At 42.5% G+C, this 23,001-nt stretch overlaps 1 protein-coding gene across 2 annotated transcripts in view; it reads right to left on the bottom strand.

The window, feature by feature from the left end:
- CLIC5 (chloride intracellular channel 5) overlaps nucleotides 1-23,001 on the bottom strand; it is a 131,888-nt gene that overhangs the window by 70,239 nt on the left and 38,648 nt on the right. Inside the window, exon 1 of one of the 2 annotated variants that reach the window (XM_063442058.1) lies at nucleotides 6,708-7,134. The exons of the other annotated variant lie outside the window; for it this stretch is intronic. Within the exon in view, the coding sequence (XP_063298128.1) occupies nucleotides 6,708-6,770 (63 nt within the window). The 5' untranslated portion in view covers nucleotides 6,771-7,134. Of the gene's footprint in view, nucleotides 1-6,707; nucleotides 7,135-23,001 lie in introns of those variants that run through there. 2 annotated transcript variants of the gene reach the window in all.

Below are 23,001 nucleotides of genomic sequence, written 5' to 3'. Positions count from 1 at the left end.
TTTCCACAGCGCAGTACAAAAGGTAGACTAACAAACAAGTAGTACTTTTCCCAATAAGACATGCTAACAACACAGGAACAGAAGGTGCTGAGGGCCTTGCTCAAACAAGCTTACTTTCTAAAGGGAGAGGGGTAAAATGACACATAAGTCACAATCATGGGGAAGACACAGTATCAGGAGAGAAAGAAAGTACCGTTAGTGAGGTGTGGGGAGGGAAAGCTTTTGACAGTTTAATTAGTTTTCAGTGATTTTTTTTTAAGTTATGGAGATTGGGTGAGAGTCAAATGGAGCAGTGAAGGGAGTTCCGAAAGAGACAGCGCAGGCCTAGAGAAGACTTGAAGGTGGGTGTCAGAGGTGCGAATATGAAGATTGGCCTGGATTGGCCATACTTGTATATCAGTAAGAGTAGGTAGGTGGGAGCAGTGACATGTAGAGATTTATAAGAGAGGACCATGTCCTATACCTGATGGTAGGATTCCAATGCATGGACTGATAGAGGGGGGAGGTGTAGGAGGACAGGAAAATGAGTGTCGCTACAGCATTCATTATTAGCCTAGAGCGTTTATTTGATCAGATTCTGTATAGATCGGCAAAATATGAGTTTTTCCCTCTTTTGGGTCAACGGCAGTAGCACAGATATGTGAAAGGCTTAACTTGATGGACTTGTCGTTTTTCAGTCTGTATAATATTTATCTTGGTAAGTTGCAGACAAACCATACTAATTTAAGAGGAGCAGCTCTTTAGGGATTCTGTTGAGTTTTGGAAAACCAGCTCTCCATATTCAGAACCCAAGGTTCTGCAGAATTTTGAGTTTATGGGAACCCTCCAACCCCAGAGAGAGATTGTCCAAGTGTGAGAGGTCCTACTAACTTTAGAGGAACTTTGGAATTCTAGAATATGTTACTATTACTGGCGTGTTCCAACATATTCTGCAGTGCTATACAATTGGGGGAAAAGGCCCCAATATGCCAGACCAATATAAAATGCAAAGATGGAACTGATCCAGAGCACTTTACAATTTGTGAAAATAGAACATTAGTAATTATAATAGTAATAATAATAAGAAAAATAAAAATGAATAAGGTAGCCTACCATATATAAAAATCATGCTAATAATCAGATGTACTCATTTTCAATATCATTAACTTTTATCTGGCCTTTTTTGAGACACTGTGTTCCCAGGAAGAGGACCCCCATTATTCTTTAGGACCCATACTTGCTTCAAACGGGTGGGGGCAGGAGCAGGACACTAGGCCCATCAAGTTTAGTTTAATAGCCTCTACTAGCAGGGTATGAGTGTCACTATGTCCCCTCTAGTTAATAATTAAAATAAGTGCCCCACCATGGGGACATGTGGGACCTTTGCCAGGTCCCGCTTTATTGGATTAGCGACTGAGTAACTAAAGGTGCCCAGTCACTTATATTTTTTTAGAACAGTGAGCAGCCACTGGCTGCTTGATGTTAAGTAGACATGCACACCCGGCACTGCTCTCAGCAACCATGCAGCGGCACACCTAGCACAATCTAACCGTGTAGCACTGTCCTAGAGGTGGATAAAGCAGAGTACTTTCAAAAAGAATGGTTTCTTAAAATAACAGTGCTCCTCTAAAAGTAAGGCATATGGATTATGTATTTACAGTCGGATATTCAATAAATTAGATATTGCACATAGAGAATTGCCACGTTTACTCAAAAACTGTAAAGCCGGAAGACTAAATAAGTTGGATTTTCCAATTCTGTCCTCAAATGTGTAAGTTCTCGGCATAGTCTTATCAGCGCCCGTGTATCTGTTACACAACGCCGACAGTGTTTATTGCTTTCCAGATAAAGTAGTAGTGAGTACTATGGCTGTGACTGCATTGTGGTCTTTTAACATTCGGAGCTTTAAAGTAGCTATTTTGTGACAGATGACGTGCAAGGACTACCCACGATATAATACAATTTCTGTAAACTCTTTCCTTGAAGGGGTTAATGATAACGGTGTGACAGTGGCCTGGTGTTGCCGGAGTCACAGTCTTGGTGTTTATGTACAGAGCTGTTACTGTTGTAGAGCAATGTGCGTGGAGAGATATGAACTCGTCACTGAATTTCCCTATCTCCGTGGTCGCAGGCTGCAGTCACCATGCTTTGAGCTGAGTGTTATCCTGTGATAACCACCTTGGAATTCAATACTAGAGGAAATATTTGGTTGCATTGTTTTCATGTTACATGTTCTGCTCTTTGCCGCTGTCCCTTTCTATCCTTTTCAAAGATGAACCCTTTGAATGTTTAAGATATGCACAGCTCATTGCTTGGCAATTTGTAGGGTTCAACTTTGGCACTAAAAGAGTTAAGGTAGAATTAATTCATTCTACAATATTCAACAGGAGTAATCCCAGTTTGATGGCCATTCATTGTCCTGTCCAGTAACAGGTCTGATTTATCTCCTGAATTTTATCTCTAGAGAACACTGACATCTCTCATTCCATACCAGGATGCGAAATGCAGTGTGCAGTACAGGCCGGCCGTGGCAGGAATGGGACCACCAATCTGGCTTGCAAACTCTAGGTCACTGTTGGGGGCTTATTTACTTAATAACTGACAAGGGAAGAGCAAACTGTAGGATACAATAGTTGAGTGGGGATAATAACCATTGGTGTTCTTCCAGTTCTGTTACTTTGACCTTATAGTTGCAATTTATTTCACGATCTTTCCCATTCTAGTGAATAACGTATCCTTTCTGACATGTTTATTGCTGCCCAGAAAACATCACATTTTAGACCAAATTAGCCAAAACAGAGAAATAGGAGAGTTTTTTTTTTTTTTTTTTTATTTGGTTATTTATGTATAAAAATGGCAAATTCTGGTTTAATTAGACTCCCAATTTAGTGAAGCCAGTGAATTTGTTGCATAGCAGGTAAAATATATTATATTTTACGTATAATTGCACATGCTCTGTGTCTGTATACAGCGCTACCATTCATGTTTGTGACGTAAATGGTAACATCCAACCTTTTCTCATCCAGCACCGAACACGTTCTCACATTTTAACTGCTTTTTAAGCTTTTAATAAAGATATTTTATATTACCAGAACTGAAAAGGAAACTCCAATAATAAAATCAGACACAATTCTATTAATAATATATTATAACACACATGGCCAGCACTATTTAACCACTTAAAACACTGACTTAAACTGTAACCTGTTACTGGCTTCAGGACAAAGGTCATCCAGTCCCAAGTTGTGCTCCTGTGACCATATACCATTAATGGGAACATGGCCCACCTGGGAAGGTGGATCAAACTTCTTCTCATTTTCAGGTCCATGAGAAAGTATTGTCCAGAGCAAAATCACATCTGTGATAGTAAATACAGAAGAAAACCAGTAGATAGTAAAAGAGTGGAGGGAGTGTGGTAAACCTGTCCATATCTCCTAATATTGGGGGTTATGATATCAAGACAAGGATAGGGCAGGGACAGCTTAGGAGGTTCCAATGATACACCAACTAGGAAGGCAGCCAGTCAAGGCGTTCCACGCACAGAACTCTCACACCTAACTCTGTAAGAGATTTATTAGCACATTCAGTCTTTTTTTTTTTAGGGATCCTGCTATGGTTTACTAAGAAGCATGACACTAGACAAAAGAAACATGGGACTGCAGGCCTCTAAATCAGGACTCTCCTGTCAGATCCTTGGCTGTTGGGACATAAGCTTCTCTTGCAGCACAAAACAACCTTGAGGAAAGTAAATAACATTGTAGCATCATAATCATTTACAGTTATCTCTTTCCAAAGGCCCAGTCTAGGTATCTGAGGCAGTCATGGACCATTTTCCAGAAATATGGTCAACGGGCATCCTTAATTGTGGTTTCTTCTTCGCACATAAAATGCCAAGTCAGGATCTTATAATGTGCTTGATAGAACTATTATTGTTGTAATGTTGGCTTCTAGCATGGAATGGACACACAAACCTGAAAGTTCACAATTCAGCACACTTACCGAATGGGAGATACTTCACAGTCTACAAATCTGTCCTAAAGACACATGCTGTCATTAGAAAATTCCCAGAAACAGGCATCCTTCTATAACTCTGTTTCATGTAGGCCAGGATCACATTTTGCCTTACATCTTGCAATTTTTTACATTAAGTTTTTATTATGAGTATGTGTCCACATTGTGTGGGTCAATCAAGTTTGTGGCTCCAGTGGGCACCCAATAGCATGTCTGCTATGTTAACACAGGAAGTGAATCACTAACAATGAATTGTTGAAGATAGCTGAATAACAGGTTTAGGTCCAAGTTGGGAATGTAAGCGAGTTAGGATATTTCACCCTAAATTTTTTTAAAATATTTTTTCCATTCATCATTTAGCAAGTAAACGGCCTCAGCTTAAACACTGCTTGGCGGGCAGTTTTCACGAACTACATGCTGCCTTTATTAAATGCGCAAACAAAAGAAGAGATATCAGAGACGGATTTGCCAAACAACTTTTGAATTATGCTAAAACGAATGGTCTCTAAAAAATATGGTACATCTCAAGTCCATGAATATACAGTGGGTGTAAGATATGAACTACATTTCATCACAGCCCCCGAAACTCTATTTTTTTTTTTGCAGAATTTTGATACCAATAAGCAGTAAGATATGCTTTACAGTAAGAATATGTTAAGTCACACATCTTTCGTGCTCAGTCACTTAAGCTTACAAAACAGCTCGAACGAAAATATCACCAGACTGGTCTTGGACGTGATGATCATACAAGGGGTGTGGCTTGTAGAGACATAATGGCTGCACACATGGATATATGTACATGCAGTGATTCAAGAACATAAATATAATGAAAAAAATAAACCAAATTCTAAAAAAGTAAAATCTAAATTGATATATCAAAAAACACAGTAAAGCAAATATATGTTTTCCATTATATTATGTGTCCTTTTAATTTTCCTTCTAATTACGTACATTAAAAAAAAGCATAGTTTACAAAACAAGTTCTCAAAAGTATAGTTAGAAATGTCATTCACATAATCAACCATCACGGGTTAAATTTAAAATCACAGTGTTTAAGAATAATAATAATACAAATTTATTATAGTCATATAAAATAATCAACCAACAAAAATTCTGAATAAACCAATCACAGTTACAAGTAATTAAGTACTCTTGACTTCCAAATTTGGAAGAGTCCAGTATGCTTTCACATTAATTAATAAGCCTTATCTGACAACAGAAATACACAAAAACTGCTGTGGTCTTGAAAAAAAACAAGATAACAAATGTCCTAAACTGCATGTTTTTGAGAAGTAGGCATTGAATATCCACGAGGTTGTTGCCCCCAAACATAGTAGATCTCTCATTTATAGCTGACCGCCTATTTATTGCAGGCTCTTGATTCAGTGGTTATATTTTCATGACATTGTGGTTTGATCTCACATAAGGCAATTTAACAGTCTGAACAAAGCTGTACACACAATGCACATCATCATGAGAATAAGACTTGCTTAATGGAATTAATATAAGTACCAGCTAGAAAATGTGAAATTAATGGTCGGCTCACTCTACAAGTAAATGCTGCCACTATGCAAACCGAAAAGTTTAAAACACAACTAAACACGGTTTTATACATAACAGATAAGTGCAATCCTTGGCAGTCAAGCTGCTGTGAACTAGGGTTCATTGATCACTACCAGCACACTCACAGTTAAATGAGAAATCAATAAAAAATCCATTAAGCAGGGTTATACTGGGACAATACAGTAAAGAATTCCTGCAGGGTGATTTTTTCATGAAGATGGGGTTTTGAGTGTCTTTTTTTTAGCCGGTCTACAACACAGTCTAGAGAGAGGCAAACCTCACAAGGATAACGAGAGTGAGGAGTGGACGGGTTTAACCGTTTCAACGCCAGTCAATAAGACTAGTTTGAAATGTTTAATAATTAACGTCCTTTTCATTTAGCCTGGGACATTCGTATATGATTGCACATTCCCACAGTTTAACTTTTTGTTTAATTCATAATTTCTCTACAAACAAAAAAAAAATGCAATAAAACTTTACAAATGCCTTCTGCTGTTATTACATACTAATAATAAAAACACAAGCTCATTCTGACACATGTAACCCGTAAAGGTTTTCACCCATCAATACCAAATTGTAATGAACTGGATATCAAACAGTAAAAATTAAGCAAAAAGCGAGATTTGGAAACTTATCCAACTAAGCTACCATCACTGCTTGGCTGTTTTGCCTAAATATCCCTTATTGAGTTCTCTAGAAATTTACTTTAACCCCTTAAGGACACGACATGTGTGACATGTCATGATTCCCTTTTATTCCAGAAGTTTGGTCCTTAAGGGGTTAAATGCTCTTTGACTCCCTACGCAATTGTTCATGATATGTCAAAAGACAGTGCTTCATGCGTATAGCATTCTGGTTTAAAGATGTCAATGTGGTTTAATCAGTGGAACATTCCATTGGTTTCCATGGTGACTGCTGTACTTTTAACCCCTTAAGGACAGATGACGGATATATTCCGTCATGATTCCCTTTTATTCCAGAAGTTGTGTCCTTAAGGGGTTAAAACTCATCTCGTTATAAACACAAATGTATCCTCCATTCACTAGTATCCACTAGGCTGATAGCCAGTCACAAGTCTAGGAGTCATAGGAGTTGAAGTTCAATAACAGTTGTAAGTTGTTATCAATAAATACAGAGTATATTTTAGCACCTACCTTCACAAAAAGTTCAATGTCAGGATCCTTTGCTTCTCCGTTAACCGGAGCAGAATCTGTCATTGTTTTTTGTTTGTTTTTTAAGGAGTCCGCTCTAGCTAGTAATTGATGAGTATTTTTAAAAAATGTACCATCGAGCGCCAGTCTTTCAGTCCCGGCTACAGCTAATCCTCACAGCATGCCTGTCTCACAGCGTCACTCACAAGTTTATTCTAACAAGTCCACTTTATTCCCAGACAGAATGATCTCTCGCTTGGGGTTAGCAATAAAATCCTAAAAATAGTATGGGGGCAGCCGAGAAGTCATCCCTTTAAGTCTCAATTTCTTTCTGTTACTGTTAAAAGAACTAGTTTTCAAAAGCAACAGGTCCTCCGGCTTGCGTTGGTTACAATATCCTCATCTGTCAGATATCCTGCTCAGTGACAGACCAAAATAGCCCGGAGCTCTCTGGAGGGGTGTGTTTTAGTGACATGGGAGGGCCTGTGTTACACCTATAACGTGTCTATGTGACAATGTATCCCTCTCTGTGCACTGTCCTCGGGACTGATGGCACTTCCCTGTTACTAAACTGGAAAGTGTGAAGAATTGACAAGAGAATAGCAAAATTGACCTTAATTAAAAAAAATATTTTAAAAAAATATATAAATTAAGCAAGACAGAACATTTCTTTTGTGAACTAAACTTTTAGATCTTTCTCTTCAATCTCCTGCATTTGTCCATTTAGGAAATACACCCAAAAAGTCGATTATCTTCATTAATCAGCAATGAATTTTTTTGCAATTTTTTGGAACTTTAAAGATAAAAAATTATTGAGTGATAGTTATACACTGTCTTGATTAACCCTTTTAGTGCCAGATCTGTGTATGTAAATGTCTTCTCTTTTAACCTCACTTTTTCTGTTTATTCCACCTTTTCAGTTTTAAACATGATCCGATGTTCTATTTATTTTTTTAACAATTGCCAATTTTCCTGTGTTCTGTGATCCAATTTAACTATTTAAATGCTTCATGATCCAGGATGTGCCAGATTAGGCATCATATATTGCTACTTTTATCTATTATTGTCAGCCTAAAAGGGAAGGACTAGTATTAACCCCTTAAGGACACATGACATGTGTAACATGTCATGATTCCCTTTTATTCCAGAAGTTTGGTCCTTAAGGGGTTAAACATAATATTAACTTCATTAAAATCAACACAGACGGAGTTATTTACTCTGGAAACTGGAAGCATTTTTCCAATTCATCTATTTTGATCAATAATTTCACAGTACTACAGTGTATACAGAGTCCTATGATAACGTGCAGTATGTATGAGTGTATTACAGAGTCCTATGATAACGTGCAATATGTATGAGTGTATTACAGGGCCCTACGGTAACGTGCAGTATGTATAAGTGTATTACAGAGTCCTATGATAACGTGCAGTATGTATAAGTGTATTACAGAGCCCTACGATAACGTGCAGCATGTATGAGTGTATTACAGAGCCCTAAGATAACGTGCAGTATGTATGAGTGTATTACAGAGCCCTAAGATAACGTGCAGTATGTATAAGTGTATTACAGAGCCTTATTGATACCGGAGAAACTGACGGAAGCCAAGCACAGAGAGATGGACACAGGTTTCTTCAGGAAGGAAGAGATTCTTTATTGGATCACCGATCGGGACTCAGAGGGACTAATGTCACCAAAATACAGCAAGTTCTGAGCCCCGGACAATAGTGCAGGCTCCTTATATAGGCACATAACTCCTCCCATATTAAGCTCCACCCGCACATTCTCTTGACCAATCAATACAAATAAGAATTAACTTCCTGCTTGACCGCATGGCCTGTCCAGCACAATGGAGGAGGGGAATACTACATCCTGTATTCCCGCACATGCTCCGTACACTACTGATCGTATCTTGCCTCGTGCAACCAACTGATCGATACGTCAGCATATGCACGTACACATGCCACGTGGTAATCTCGGCCTACTAAATTTATTTTTACTGAGATTCCACCACATTCCCCCCTATGATGCCTCTTGATATTTCACAATTACTTGAGGCATCACTTAACCTTAGTTTGCATACACCGCAAGTTACCTTGAACCAGACCAGACTTAACTTATGATGTGAATCTTCAACACTCATCTTCCTGCATTGGTTCTCCCTGATCTAGAGCCTCATATTTATAAATTGCCATTATCTGTGCAGCAGCCTTCCTCTCTGCTATATTTTCTATCAGACTTTGCACAGACCTAACTACTAAGGGTATAAGACACGGCAGGAGTAGACACAACATTAAAATCAGTAGGACTCCACCTACCACTGCCTTAAGCCCTCCAAACCACTCATACCAGCTACCAAACCAACTACTTGGATTATACCCTTTCCATACCTGAGTAGGCACATGCGCTAGTTTAACCATATGGCTAGTAAGCTCAGCTATTGCTTGCCCTTCGTCATCTATTTGAAGACAGCAATTGCTCAGGTTAAACTTCCCACATACACCTCCCTCTACTGCCAAAAGGTAATCCAAGGCTAATCTATTTTGGTAGACTGCTGTCCTCATCCTGGTATTATGCTTCGCTAGAAGATTGAGCGCTTGTGATGTCTCGTTAGTAATAATCTCAACCACCGCCTGTAATCTTATAATACGGTTGAGCATATAAATAGGGGTTCTATAACCAAAGGTACCATCTTCTGCCCACGTGGCTGGCCCATAATAATCTATAATACGCTGGGGAGGCCATTCATTATCTTCCCAGGCGCCTATCTCTATGAGTCCCCTTTTCTTCCTATGATTCACATCATATACTTTAACACCTAAAGTCTCACCTGTTTCAATAGGTAACAAGAAGAAGGATGGCTTGAGCATACCCAACACACATGCCCCTTCCCAGTCCTGTGGCAACTCCGAATAGGCTTTCTTACCACAGATCCAGTACAAATTTGCTGGGGCTCTCCAGGTAGATGTGATGGATAGATCAAACCACACATCCTTTAAATTGGCGTATCTAGCAAACGGGTTAGATGGTTCTGAGACATTTGAAGCCGACCACCAAGTTGTATTCTTTGTATCATCATCATAAGCTTTTTGCCCTAGACAAGTTAATTCTCCTACAGAAGTATTATACATCATTCCTTTCCTTGCTATGCAAACATAACCTATGATGGAGGTCTTTAATCTCCACTCAGATTTACCTCTAACACTCATATGATAATCGGCTTGTGTAGATATTAATTGGTCAACTGCCTCAGAACCAGACATTACCTCCTTTGCTTCCCAAGGCCATTGGTCTCCCATGTTAGTACCTCCACACACATAGCAGTTGGTAACATTAAGACTACCGGCAATACTTTCGGCTAAATCGATGAACAGGTTTTTAGCATTATGGGGGATCTTATTATCTATACTCATCTCTTCATAAAAAGAATGATATACTTGATGAGTCTGGGAGGATACCGTATCAGTCTCTATCCCTATAAACAATACTGTCCCAGGATCTAAACCCGTCCCATATATTTGAAACCCAAATAAATTACCATACTTGTCTAAGAACTTGTCGGGGTTATTTATAAGTATATGGACTGGGTTGCATTCCATAGACTTACAATATGGGCTGGTAGGCAACTTAGTCACTATCATGTCCTTGTCTACTGTCTGTCCCCAAGTTGCCCACCCCACACAAGACCAATATGGGCAAAAGTTATAATCTCTATTTGGGCATCTAGGACTCACGTACTTATTTTTACTACTGGGACAAATATATTTATCGTTAGACCCATACGTCCTCTCCCATCTAAGATCCCCACATACATTCCACGGCTTTCTACCACTTGATATCGCCTTACACGCATCAAATAGCAGAACACCCGAAGAATGTACGGATTCTAATACCGTCTTATTAATTAGGGTCCCCTGAGGATCTCCATTCCTGAGAGTCAACCAAATTGTACGAGGTTGATACTCCGGACTGAAGCACTTAGGTTCTCCTACTCCTAAATGGCACACACTATATTCTATATTAAGGTATCTACATCTTGATATATCTCCTTTACACTCGTATTGTGAATGCCAAATTAGGGTTTGGGAAATATGGTTACCTGTTCTTGTAGTCTTAATGCATACCTCACAGCTAGGAGTGTCGGTACCTCTACCTTCCTGAATATAAAAATACACATAAATAAACATTATCAAGAACACATCTTTCGCCGTCATCCTCAGTCTTCGTCCGTGCGAAGGCACCTCAGCTTCCAGTATGTAAGGGCTGCAGGGAATGGAGTTCTGCTCGTCTTCACAGGAGTCCCTTCGAGACTTTCCCTGACTTATACACTATACGTCGGTGAGCGGACAGGCTTTATTATGGCCGTCTAAACACTCACTTCACCAAATCTCTGTAACAATAAAATTTTGTAATCCACAAAGTTCCTCGTTACTCCGACTGAGTCGTGCGTTTTAACCGGATCTTGCAGGGATTCTCTGGATCTGCTGTAACTTGCCAAGAATCGACTGCTGCTGGTTTAACCCTGGAGTGATGTATCCACGGAGTCACTTCGGCTACTTTTATCGCTGTAGGGGTAGACAAAAGAACAACATAAGGACCTCTCCACTTGGGCCCTAATGGTACATTATTCCACTCTTTAATCCACACTTGGTCTCCTGGGTGGTAACTATGAACTGGGGGATAAATATTCACAGGTAATCTATCTTGTACCCATTTCTGTACCTCCTCCATAGTCTTACCCAACTCTACAACCTGCTGCCGGGTAATTCCTTCTCCCAACTGACTCAAGTCCCCCCTTAAGTTACCAAGTACGGGAGGTGGTCGCCCATACATGATTTCAAAAGGAGAGAGGCCCATCCTTCTGGTAGGGGTACTGCGGATTCGCAATAGAGCTATGGGTAAGAGAATGTTCCACTTAAGTTGGGTTTCCTGACACATTTTAGCCAACTGATTCTTAATAGTTCTATTCATTCTCTCTACCTTACCAGAACTCTGGGGTCTATATGCAGTATGAAGCCTCCACTTTATACCAAGCATATGAGTCAATTGTTGTAGGCACTGATGAACAAAAGCTGGACCATTGTCCGATCCTATAGAGCAGGGTAGTCCATATCGGGGTATTATCTCTCGTAACAGGAATCTCACAACTTCTCCTGCTTTCTCTGTACGAGTAGGACATGCTTCTACCCAGCCTGAATAGGTGCACACGATTACCAACCCGATTACCAACCCGATGTCCACCCGATTTAGGCATCACTGTAAAGTCAATTTGTAAATCGGACATGGGGAGTCCCCCCATAAACTGGACTCCTGGTGGCTTTACTGGTCCTTGTCTTGCATTATTTTTAGCACACGTTACACATCTTCGTACAATGGCCTGAGTCAAGTTGGACAATCTTGGTATGTAGAAATGTTTTCTGAGAGATTCTTCTGTGCTATCTCTCCCAGAATGTGTCCCGTTGTGATAGTTTTGGACAATTTCTACCGCTAGTGATGCTGGAATGACTATTCTTCCATCTTCTAACTGATACCATTTGTTCTCCAAATACTTTCCAGGTTCAGTCTTTAACCACTCCTCTTCTTGAGCTGTATAAACTGGAGTCCATTGAGACAGTGGAGTTGGTATAAGGGCAGCTATATGCCCCACATATTCCTGTCTTCCCGATTCAGCGGCACGCTTAGCTGTACTGTCTGCCATCCGATTTCCTTTAGTTACATCACCATCTCCTCTCAGATGCGCTCGACAATGTATAATACCGACTTCTTTCGTCTCCCACACTGCTTCCAATAGTTGTAGGATTTCAGCTGCATATTTGATTTCTTTGCCTTCTGAATTCAATAGTCCTCTTTCTTTATACAAAGCTCCGTGGGCATGAGTGGTTAAAAACGCATACTTGGAGTCCGTGTAGATGTTCACTCTTAAACCTTCAGCCAATTGTAACGCTCGTGTCAGTGCTATCAATTCTGCCTTTTGTGCTGATGTTCCTTTTGCTAGTGGCCGAGCTTCTATCACCTTGTCTATTGTTGTTACTGCATATCCTGCATAGCGGATCCCTTCTTTCACATAACTACTGCCGTCGGTATAATATTGAACATCGGGGTTCTGGATGGGAAAATCACGAAGATCTGGTCTACTTGAAAATACTTCATCCATTACTTCCAAACAATCATGTTGACTTTCAGTAGGTTGTGGCAAAAGGGTAGCTGGATTTAAGGTGTTTACAGTCTCTAAATGCACTCTTGGGTTTTCACACAACATTGCTTGATACTTGGTCATACAGCTGTTACTAAACCAATGATTTCCTTTGTAATCCAACAACGTCTGTACTGCATGTGGGACTCGTACATAAAGTTCTTGACCCAGAGTGAGTTTATCGGCTTCAGCTACTAGCAGGGCGGCTGCAGCTACGGCTCTTAGACAAGGTGGAAGTCCGCTGGCCACTGCATCCAGTTGCTTAGACATGTAGGCGACAGGTCTTTGCCATGATCCCAAGTACTGTGTCAATACTCCCACAGCCATTCTTCTTTGCTCATGTACATACAGGTAGAATGGTCGTGTGTGATCAGGTAGACCTAATGCTGGGGCACTCATCAAAGCCTTCTTCACATCTTCAAATGCCGTTTGCTGTTCTTGAGTCCATAAGAAGGGGTCGTGCTCTGTACCTTTGATAGCTGCATACAGAGGTTTTGCCAGTATCGCGTAGCTGGGAATCCATATCCTACAGAAGCCTGCTGCCCCCAAGAATTCTCGCACTTGTCTTCTATTCTTGGGTATCGGTATTTGGCACACAGCTTCTTTTCTCTCTGGCCCCATAATTCTTTGACCTTCAGAGATATGGAATCCCAGATATTTGACAGTTGGCAAACACAACTGAGCCTTCTTTCTAGACACCTTGTATCCTGCCTTCCAGAGAATGTGTAGTAGATCGTGCGTTGCTTGCTGACATATTTCCTTTGTAACTGCTGCTATCAACAAGTCATCTACATACTGTAACAATACACACTCTCCTGGGATGGACTCGAAATCCAGTAGATCTTGACTTAGAGCTGAACCAAATAGGGTAGGTGAATTTTTAAACCCTTGGGGCAGTCTTGTCCAGGTCATTTGGCGTTTTGAGCCCGTTACAGCGTTCTCCCATTGGAAAGCGAAAATACATTGACTTTCTGCGGCAATTCGGAGGCAAAAGAAGGCATCTTTGAGGTCTAAGACTGTAAAGTAAGTAGCCCTGCCCGGAATTAAAGCAAGCAGGTTATATGGATTGGGTACAACTGGGTGTATACTAACAACCTCATCATTGACTGCTCTCAAGTCCTGCACAGGTCGATACTCATCTGTACCGGGCTTTTGAACAGGCAGCAATGGGGTGTTCCAGGGGGAAGTACAGAATTTTAGGATACCATACCGTATGAACTTATCCAGATAAGATTGTATGTTCTTCTTAGCCTTCTGCGGGATGTGATATTGTCTTAGGCTCACTGGATAAACCCCAAGTTTTAGTTCAATTTTAATAGGTGGAATATTGCGGGCCAGTCCTGGTGGGTTGTTCTCTGCCCAAACTCCTGGTATGTTGAATAAAGACTCATCACTCCTAGGGTTTTGGCTAGTCAACGCTGTATAAAGTCGCCACTCTTCTTCCTTTGGTACGGATAATGTCATAATACCTGAAGGTCCATTAAACTTTAAGGATGTTGTTCCATTTGGTAGGAACGTAATCTGCGCTTGTAATTTAGATAGCATATCACGTCCCAGCAATTGGACTGGACATTCAGGCATATAAAGGAATTGATGTTTTACTACGTGGCCTCCCAATGTACAGAGTCGACTTTTAAGAACCGGTTTTTCAGCACTTCTTCCAGTTGCTCCTATTACAGTAATAGTCCTTCCAGATGGAGGAGCAACTAGATTAGTCACCACCGAATGTTCAGCACCAGTGTCGATCATGAACGCACTCCTTTTTCCCCCTATTGATACATCGACCATAGGCTCCGCTCGACCAAGGGGGATGGAGCCCGGTCGGTATCAATAGTCCTCCATGACCATGTCAGTCAATCCTACAAAGTCCCTACCTTCTCTATCGCGGGACCTTTGCGCTGCTGGGAAATACCTATCTTCCCTAACACTTCCTCTGTTCCCATTGCTCCCTCTATTACCATTACTCCCTCCGGGGCCTCCTCTACCTCTCGCTCTGCCTCTAAAGTTTCCGTAACCTGCCCTGGGTTGGTCTCTCTCGTACTGCTCTCTTTGTGGACATTCGTTCCTCCAATGCCCTTCTTCCTTGCAATACGCGCACTGATTCCTACTCAAAGGCTCCCTATTCCATCTACTATCGCCTCTATCTGGGCCCCGTCTATCTACGCCTGCGATCGCTACCGCTAGCATATCAGCCTTTTTACGCATCTTGCGCTCTTCCTCTTTCTTACTTTCTGTTTCCCTATTCATATATACTTTATTCGCTACCTCCATTAGTTGGGTGATAGACATTCCTGCAAACCCTTCTAACTTCTGTAGCTTGCGCTTAATATCTCCGTAAGCTTGGCTGACAAAGGCGGAGTTCACCATTCGGGAATTATCTGCGTCTTCCGGATTAAAGGGGGTATACAAGCGGTATGCCTCCAATAATCGGTCATAAAAGACACTGGGCGCTTCATCCCTTTTCTGAATCACCTCAACTGTCTTCGACATATTAATGGCTTTCTTTCCTCCGGCTTTCATGCCAGCAATTATAGCGTCTCTATAGGCTCTGAGTTGAACCATATCAGCACCATTTACATTCCAATCGGGATCGGTGTTAGGATAATGTGTTGCGGCCCATGCTGCTGGATTGGCTTGATTCAAAGCACGGGCTCTATCCTCTAGCGCTTTAATGTCCGCTTGATTAATTCTTGTCCTTTCCTCATTGTTAAACAAAGTCATTAATAACTGCTGGCAATCAGCCCATGTCGGGTTATGTGTCTGAACTATCGAGGTGAACAGATCAGTCATAGCTTGTGGTTTCTCAGTATACGAGGAATTGTGGGTCTTCCAATTCAAGAGATCGGTAGTCGTGAACGGGACATATACGAAGACTGGGTCAGCATGTGCCATTTGACCTGCGGCATCAATATAGGCTGACCCGGGATTCAGACGAAGAGGCATCTGATAATGTTTTAATTGTTGGGTACCGGTCAGTTGTCGGGTTTGTATGGGGCTACGTGGAGGGGCGTCAGTTATGGATTCCAGTCGGGGAGAAATAGGGTATGAGGATGTGGGAGCTTGGTTTTGGGAAAAGGTAGTAAATAAAACACTTCGAGCCGAGCTAGAAGAAGCTTGACCGGAAGTCTGAAGTGGTGCCAAATCAGGATATTCAGATCTAATGGGGGTTGGCTCTGATTCCGGAAGGGGAGATTTAGTACGAGAGGGGGTGGATTCTGTACTGGAGGAGGAAGCGGAAGTGGATGAGGGCAATGAGGGAAGGGTTGCAGGACTTCCTGCATTTGCGTCACTTCCTCTTAAAGGAAAGTAAGGGGGCGGCAAAGGGATCTCGGACTCAGGGGGCATGTCCAAAATGGGCCTAACACCAGTCCTAGTGGACAAACAAGTCCTAGCCACCATGAGGCGACATTGCTCCTCGTGGCACGTCTGGATCCATTTTGGCGAGTCATTTACGGCCTGTCTCCAACAATCAATATAAGGAAACTGCCCGTAAAGTTCAGGCCTACCTGATACAGCCACGTGTAAGCGCTGTACCAGAGTTGGATCCAAACTGCCACGTGGCGGCCATGCCGCAACCAAAGTAGGCCACTCCCTAGTACACAAAGTGACCAAACGTACAGGAGACATTTTAACCCCAAAATCACATGTTTTGAATCCCTTTTTAAAATTCTTCACCATACAACCTAAGGGATCCGGAATCGTTGACTGCGACGCGTCCATACTTATCAATGGAACGTCGTTGACAACGAATACTATGCACGCGTACTATTCAACAGTCACACCCGTTTCCTCTGGCAACAGCACCACGTGGTACGGTTACCAAGTGAAACGTACACAATAACACAATAAACACTCAGGGAGTTCCCGTACACACACAGCTGTTACACCAGTCACTATATAATCAATATTATGCCCTTTGGCGAAACTATACAGTCACCCACGCTATAATTCTTTAGATATGAATTACCCGTCTATAACACACCCCAGTAACATCGTCTTTTACAAATAGCGGTTACAGTACGGTTAGCATAGGTCAAAGCACAATTTAAGGTCACAATACAATTATTAGTGGTTATGGTGTTAAACATGCAATGGACGACAATTATTAGTACTTATATACAGTGTCAGTAAATATACAGGGTTATGGTACCGTGCACTATAATACAGCAACACACTATTAACACTCTCGCTAGACGGCTGAGCTTGCGCTATCTAACAAGATATACACTTTACTAAACAATCTTTAACACATTTACAATTCCCAACTAAACTATTGGCCAGTACCTTGAATGGACTACCTAAAACTATGTACACCCGTTTTGGTTAGCCACACTGCCCAAGCACCACATATAGCGAGCTAGAGGACCGAATTTACACAGACGCCTCTTAGTCGATAACTATCAAAAATCTAGTGGGTTCCAAATTTACACGCCTTCCCACTTAGCCAAGATAGGTTGAGAGCTAGCGAACCGAATTTACACAGGCGCCGCTTAGTCTCCCGGTCCCTCCGACCTAGCGAACGTAATATACACCCTAGAACGCTAGTCTAGACAAGACACCGGTGTCCGGCTAGGGCTATTTACACAGGACCCCGCCTGACTAACCAAATCAAACGGTCTGACTAAAGAGCGTTCGATTGAGCGGTGCGCCTTCGCTCCTTCCCTCCGACAGAGGGGGCAGATTCCATACACAAATAACCCCTTATGGGCCTACCGCACAATCGGTATACCCCTAGTGGGTCTGCCGTCTAAAACAGCAGTTGTCTTACCTCCTCGTTCCTGAACCTGAGTTCACACTCATCGACGGGGACACCCCAGCACTTCTTACGTAGAGGCCGATGATCTCCTGGACAACAGACCAGTGGCGCCGAGACGAAGGGAGGTCCACGCAGAAGTTCAGGGGTGCAGCCGTAGAGAACGTGGGCAAAGATAGACCGTCTCACGCCTCTGCCTCTCAGCTACCGTTGAACGATGAGCTTCCCGGCCAATGCACCAAATGATACCGGAGAAACTGACGGAAGCCAAGCACAGAGAGATGGACACAGGTTTCTTCAGGAAGGAAGAGATTTTTTATTGGATCACCGATCGGGACTCAGAGGGACTAATGTCACCAAAATACAGCAAGTTCTGAGCCCCGGACAATAGTGCAGGCTCCTTATATAGGCACATGACTCCTCCCATATTAAGCTCCACCCGCACATTCTCTTGACCAATCAATACAAATAAGAATTAACTTCCTGCTTGACCGCATGGCCTGTCCAGCACAATGGAGGAGGGGAATACTACATCCTGTATTCCCGCACATGCTCCGTACACTACTGATCGTATCTTGCCTCGTGCAACCAACTGATCGATACGTCAGCATATGCACGTACACATGCCACGTGGTAATCTCGGCCTACTAAATTTATTTTTACTGAGATTCCACCACATTATGATAACGTGCAGTATGTATGAGTGTATTACAGGGCCCTACGATAACGTGCAGTATGTATGAGTGTATTACAGGGCCCTACGGTAACGTGCAGTATGTATAAGTGTATTACAGAGTCCTATGATAACGTGCAGTATGTATAAGTGTATTACAGAGCCCTACGATAACGTGCAGCATGTATTTATTTATTTTATTTATTATTGCCATTTATATAGCGCCAACAGATTCCGTAGCGCTTTACAATATTATGAGAGGGGGATTTAACTATAAATAGGACAGTTACAAATAAACTTACAGGAACAATAGGTTGAAGAGGACCCTGCTCAAACGAGCTTACATTCTATAGGAGGTGGGGTGTAAAACACATTAGGACAGGAATTTACAATCAAATAAGGTGGGCTGCCCTTTCGGAGAGGGCAAGAGACAGGTATGTGAGGTAAGGGTTAGTCTTGGAGGCCATAAGCTTTCCTAAAGAGATGGGTTTTAAGGCACTTCTTAAAAGATGCAAGACTAGGGGAGAGTCTGATGGCGGTAGGCAGGCTATTCCATAGGAAGGGAGCCGCCCGCGAGAAGTCCTGCAAGCGCGAGTTGGCCGTACGAGTGCGGACAACGGACAGGAGGTGGTCACGGGCAGAACGGAGAGACCGAGAAGGGACATACCTATGGATCTGTGAGGAGATATAAGAGGGGCTAGAGTTGTTCAGTGCTTTATAGGTGTGAGTTAGTACCTTGAATTGACTCCTATAGCATACAGGAAGCCAATGTAAGGACTGGCAGAGGGGTGAGGTGTGAGAGAAACGACTAGAGAGGAAAATCAATCTAGCAGCAGCATTCATTACGGACTGTAAGGGTGCAGTACGGCTATTGGGGAGACCAATCAGGAAAGGGTTACAATAATCCATGCGGGAAATTACTAGAGCATGGACAAGCTCCTTGGTAGTATCTGGTGCAAGAAAGGGGCGGATGCGGGCTATGTTTTTAAGATGGAATCTACAGGATTTGGCAACATGCTGGATGTGAGGCTCAAAGGTGAGACCAGAGTCAAGTATGACGCCAAGACAGCACGCTTGCAAGGATGGACTGATGTTGGTACCACAAACTTGGAGGGAGAGCGAAAGAGGAGGATCAGTATTAGGAGGAGGAAAGACAAGGAGCTCAGTTTTTGAGAGATTGAGTTTCAGAAAGCGGGAGGACATCCAGTCAGAGATGGAAGAAAGGCAAGCAGTGACACGTTGCAGGACGGCAGGGGAGAGGTCCGGGGAGGAGAGATATAGCTGGGTGTCATCAGCGTACAGGTGGTAGTGAAATCCAAAAGAGGTAATAAGTTTGCCAAGAGAGGCAGTATAAAGAGAAAATAGAAGGGGACCAAGGACGGAGCCTTGGGGAACTCCAACTGAGACAGGGCCAGGGGAGGAGGTATCATTAGAAAAGGAGACACTGAATGAGCGTTGGGAGAGATAAGAGGAAAACCATGAGAGGACAGAGTCACAGAGACCAAGCGATTGAAGAGTTTGAAGAAGGAGAGCATGATCAACGGTGTCAAAGGCCGCTGAGAGGTCAAGAAGAATTAGTATGGAGTAGTGGCCTTTGGATTTAGCTGCGATTAGGTCGTTAGTAACTTTGATAAGGGCAGTCTCTGTAGAGTGGAGAGGGCGGAAGCCAGATTGAAGAGGGTCAAGGATAGAGTTGGAAATGAGGAAATGAGACACACGGGTAAAGACAAGTCTTTCCAGAAGCTTTGAGGAAAAAGGGAGCAGGGATATGGGACGGTAGTTAGAGGGGGTGGATGGGTCGAGGGATGGTTTTTTTAGTATAGGTACTACAGTGGCATGTTTAAGGTCAGCAGGGACGATGCCAGAGGAGAGCGAGCAGTTGAAGATGTGTGTTAGAGAAGGCACGAGACAAGTGGAGAGAGATCTAATAAGGTGAGATGGGACAGGATCGAGCGGGCAAGTGGTGGGGCGAGAGGAGCAAAGAAGAGCAGCCACCTCTTGGTCAGTAGCTGGGGAGAATGTCTGAAGGGTAGGAAATGCATGATCTATGTGTGATTGAGAAACAGAAAGGCAAGGAGGGGAGAATTCTTTCCTTAGCTGTTCAATCTTGTCAGTGAAGTAACATGCGAAGTTATCAGCAGTAAGGTTAGTTTTGGGGGTGGCCACAGCAGGGCGAAGAAGAGAATTAAAGGTGTGAAAGAGACGCCTGGGGTTGCGGGAACATGAACTAATGAGAGTGGAAAAATAGGACTGTTTGGCAAGGGCAAGGGCTGCACTGTATGAACACAATATGAATCTATAATGGAGAAAGTCTGATTGTGTACGAGACTTCCTCCAGGAGCGTTCAGCACAACGGGAGCATCTTTGCAGGTAGCGCGTTGATTTAGTATGCCATGGTTGGGGGCGGGTCCTCCTCGAGGTGCTTGTTTGGAGTGGCGCTGCAGTGTTCAAGGCAGATGTAAGAGTAGAGTTATATATGGAGATGGCCTGTGAAGGACAGGAGAGGGAAGGGATGGACAGCAGTTGTGAATCAATGTCAGCTGACAACTGTTGGAGATCAAGAGAATTAAGGTCCCTCCTGAGTTGAGGGGGGTTAGGCTGAGGTTTTTGGGTGAGGGGGTATGTGAGAGCAAATGATAAGAGGTGGTGATCAGAGAGTGGATATGGAGTGTTGCAGATATTAGATACTGTACATGCATAAGTGAAGATTAGGTCAAGGGTATTGCCAGCTACATGGGTGGGAGAATCTGCCCACTGCGATAGCCCGAGGGAGGAAGTCATGGAAAGTAGTTTGGTGGCTGCAGAGGTCAAAGGTGGGTTTATAGGAATATTGAAGTCCCCGAGAATTAGGGATGGAATGTTAGAAGAGAGGAAATAGGGTAGCCAGGCAGCAAAGTGGTCAAGGAAGAGAAGAGGGGAACCAGGGGGGCGGTAAATAACAGCAATGTTAGCAGAGAAGGGTTTGAAAAGGCGAATTGAGTGTATTTCAAATGATGGGAAAGAGAGAGAAGGGGGGGTGGGAAGAGGTTTAAAAGAGCAGTGAGGGGAGAGGAGAAACCCAACACCACCACCTTTACATTCAGAGTTTCTTGGGTTGTGGGTAAGTTGGAGACCACCGAAGGACAAAGATGCAGGGGTGGCAGTGTCAGAGGGGGAGAGCCAGGTTTCTGTTATGGCTAGTAAATCTATAGAACGAGAGATGAAGAAGTCATGGACAGCAGTGGATTTAGTTATATTGCAAACAGAGCGTGCGTTCCAGAGGGCAGTATTGAAGGAGGATTTAGAGGAACATGAGATGGGTATGAGATTAGTGTGTGAGTGTATTACAGAGCCCTAAGATAACGTGCAGCATGTATGAGTGTATTACAGAGCCCTAAGATAACGTGCAGTATGTATGAGTGTATTACAGAGCCCTAAGATAACGTGCAGTATGTATGAGTGTATTACAGGGCCCTACGGTAACGTGCAGTATGTATAAGTGTATTACAGAGTCCTATGATAACGTGCAATATGTATAAGTGTATTACAGAGCCCTACGATAACGTGCAGCATGTATGAGTGTATTACAGAGCCCTAAGATAACGTGCAGCATGTATGAGTGTATTACAGAGCCCTAAGATAACGTGCAGTATGTATAAGTGTATTACAGAGCCTTATGATAACGTGCGGTATGTATGAGTGTATTACAGAGCCCTACGATAACGTGCAGTATGTATGAGTGTATTACATTGTCCTACGATAACGTGCAGTATGTATGAGTGTATTACATTGTCCTACGATAACGTGCAGTATGTATGAGTGTATTACATTGTCCTACGATAACGTGCAGTATGTATGAGTGTATTACATTGTCCTACGATAACGTGCAGTATGTATAAATGTGTATTACAGAGCCCTACGGTAACTTGCAGTATGTATAAGTGTATTACAGAGTCCTACAATAACGTGCAGTATGTATGAGTGTATTACAGAGCCCTATGATAACGTGCAGTATGTATGAGTGTATTACAGAGTCCTATGATAACGTGCAGTATGTATAAATGTGTATTACAGAGCCCTATGATAACATGCAGTATGTATGAGTGTATTACAGAGCCCTACGGTAACTTGCAGTATGTATAAGTGTATTACAGAGTCCTATGATAACGTACAGTATGTATGAGTGTATTACAGAGCCCTATGATAGCGTGCAGTATGTATGCGTGTATTACAGAGCCCTATGATAACGTGCAGTATGTATGAGTGTATTACAGAGTCCTACAATAACGTGCGGTATGTATGAGTGTATTACAGAGCCCTATGATAGCATGCAGTATGTATGCGTGTATTACAGAGCCCTATGATAACGTGCAGTATGTATGAGTGTATTACAGAGTCCTACAATAACGTGCGGTATGTATGAGTGTATTACAGAGCCCTATGATAACGTGCAGTATGTATGAGTGTATTAGAGAGCCCTACAAAAACATGCAGTGCGAATGAGTGCATTGCAGAGCCCTATGTTATCGTTCAGTAGATATGAGTGCATTCCTTTCCTGGTTAAATACTTTGTTTTTATTATTATTATTATTATTATTATTATTACAGAGCTGTGCAGTGTGTATAAGTGTACTGCTGAGCCCTATGTCAACGTGCCTTTATATGAGTGTATTACAGAGCTTCCAAACCCAAATCTCCAATG

Source organism: Pelobates fuscus, chromosome 2 (genome assembly GCF_036172605.1).
Source record: "Pelobates fuscus isolate aPelFus1 chromosome 2, aPelFus1.pri, whole genome shotgun sequence".
Taxonomy (NCBI): domain Eukaryota; kingdom Metazoa; phylum Chordata; class Amphibia; order Anura; family Pelobatidae; genus Pelobates; species Pelobates fuscus.
The sequence above is the reverse complement of the archived record's forward strand: the minus strand, read 5'-3'. Positions and strand labels throughout refer to the sequence as shown.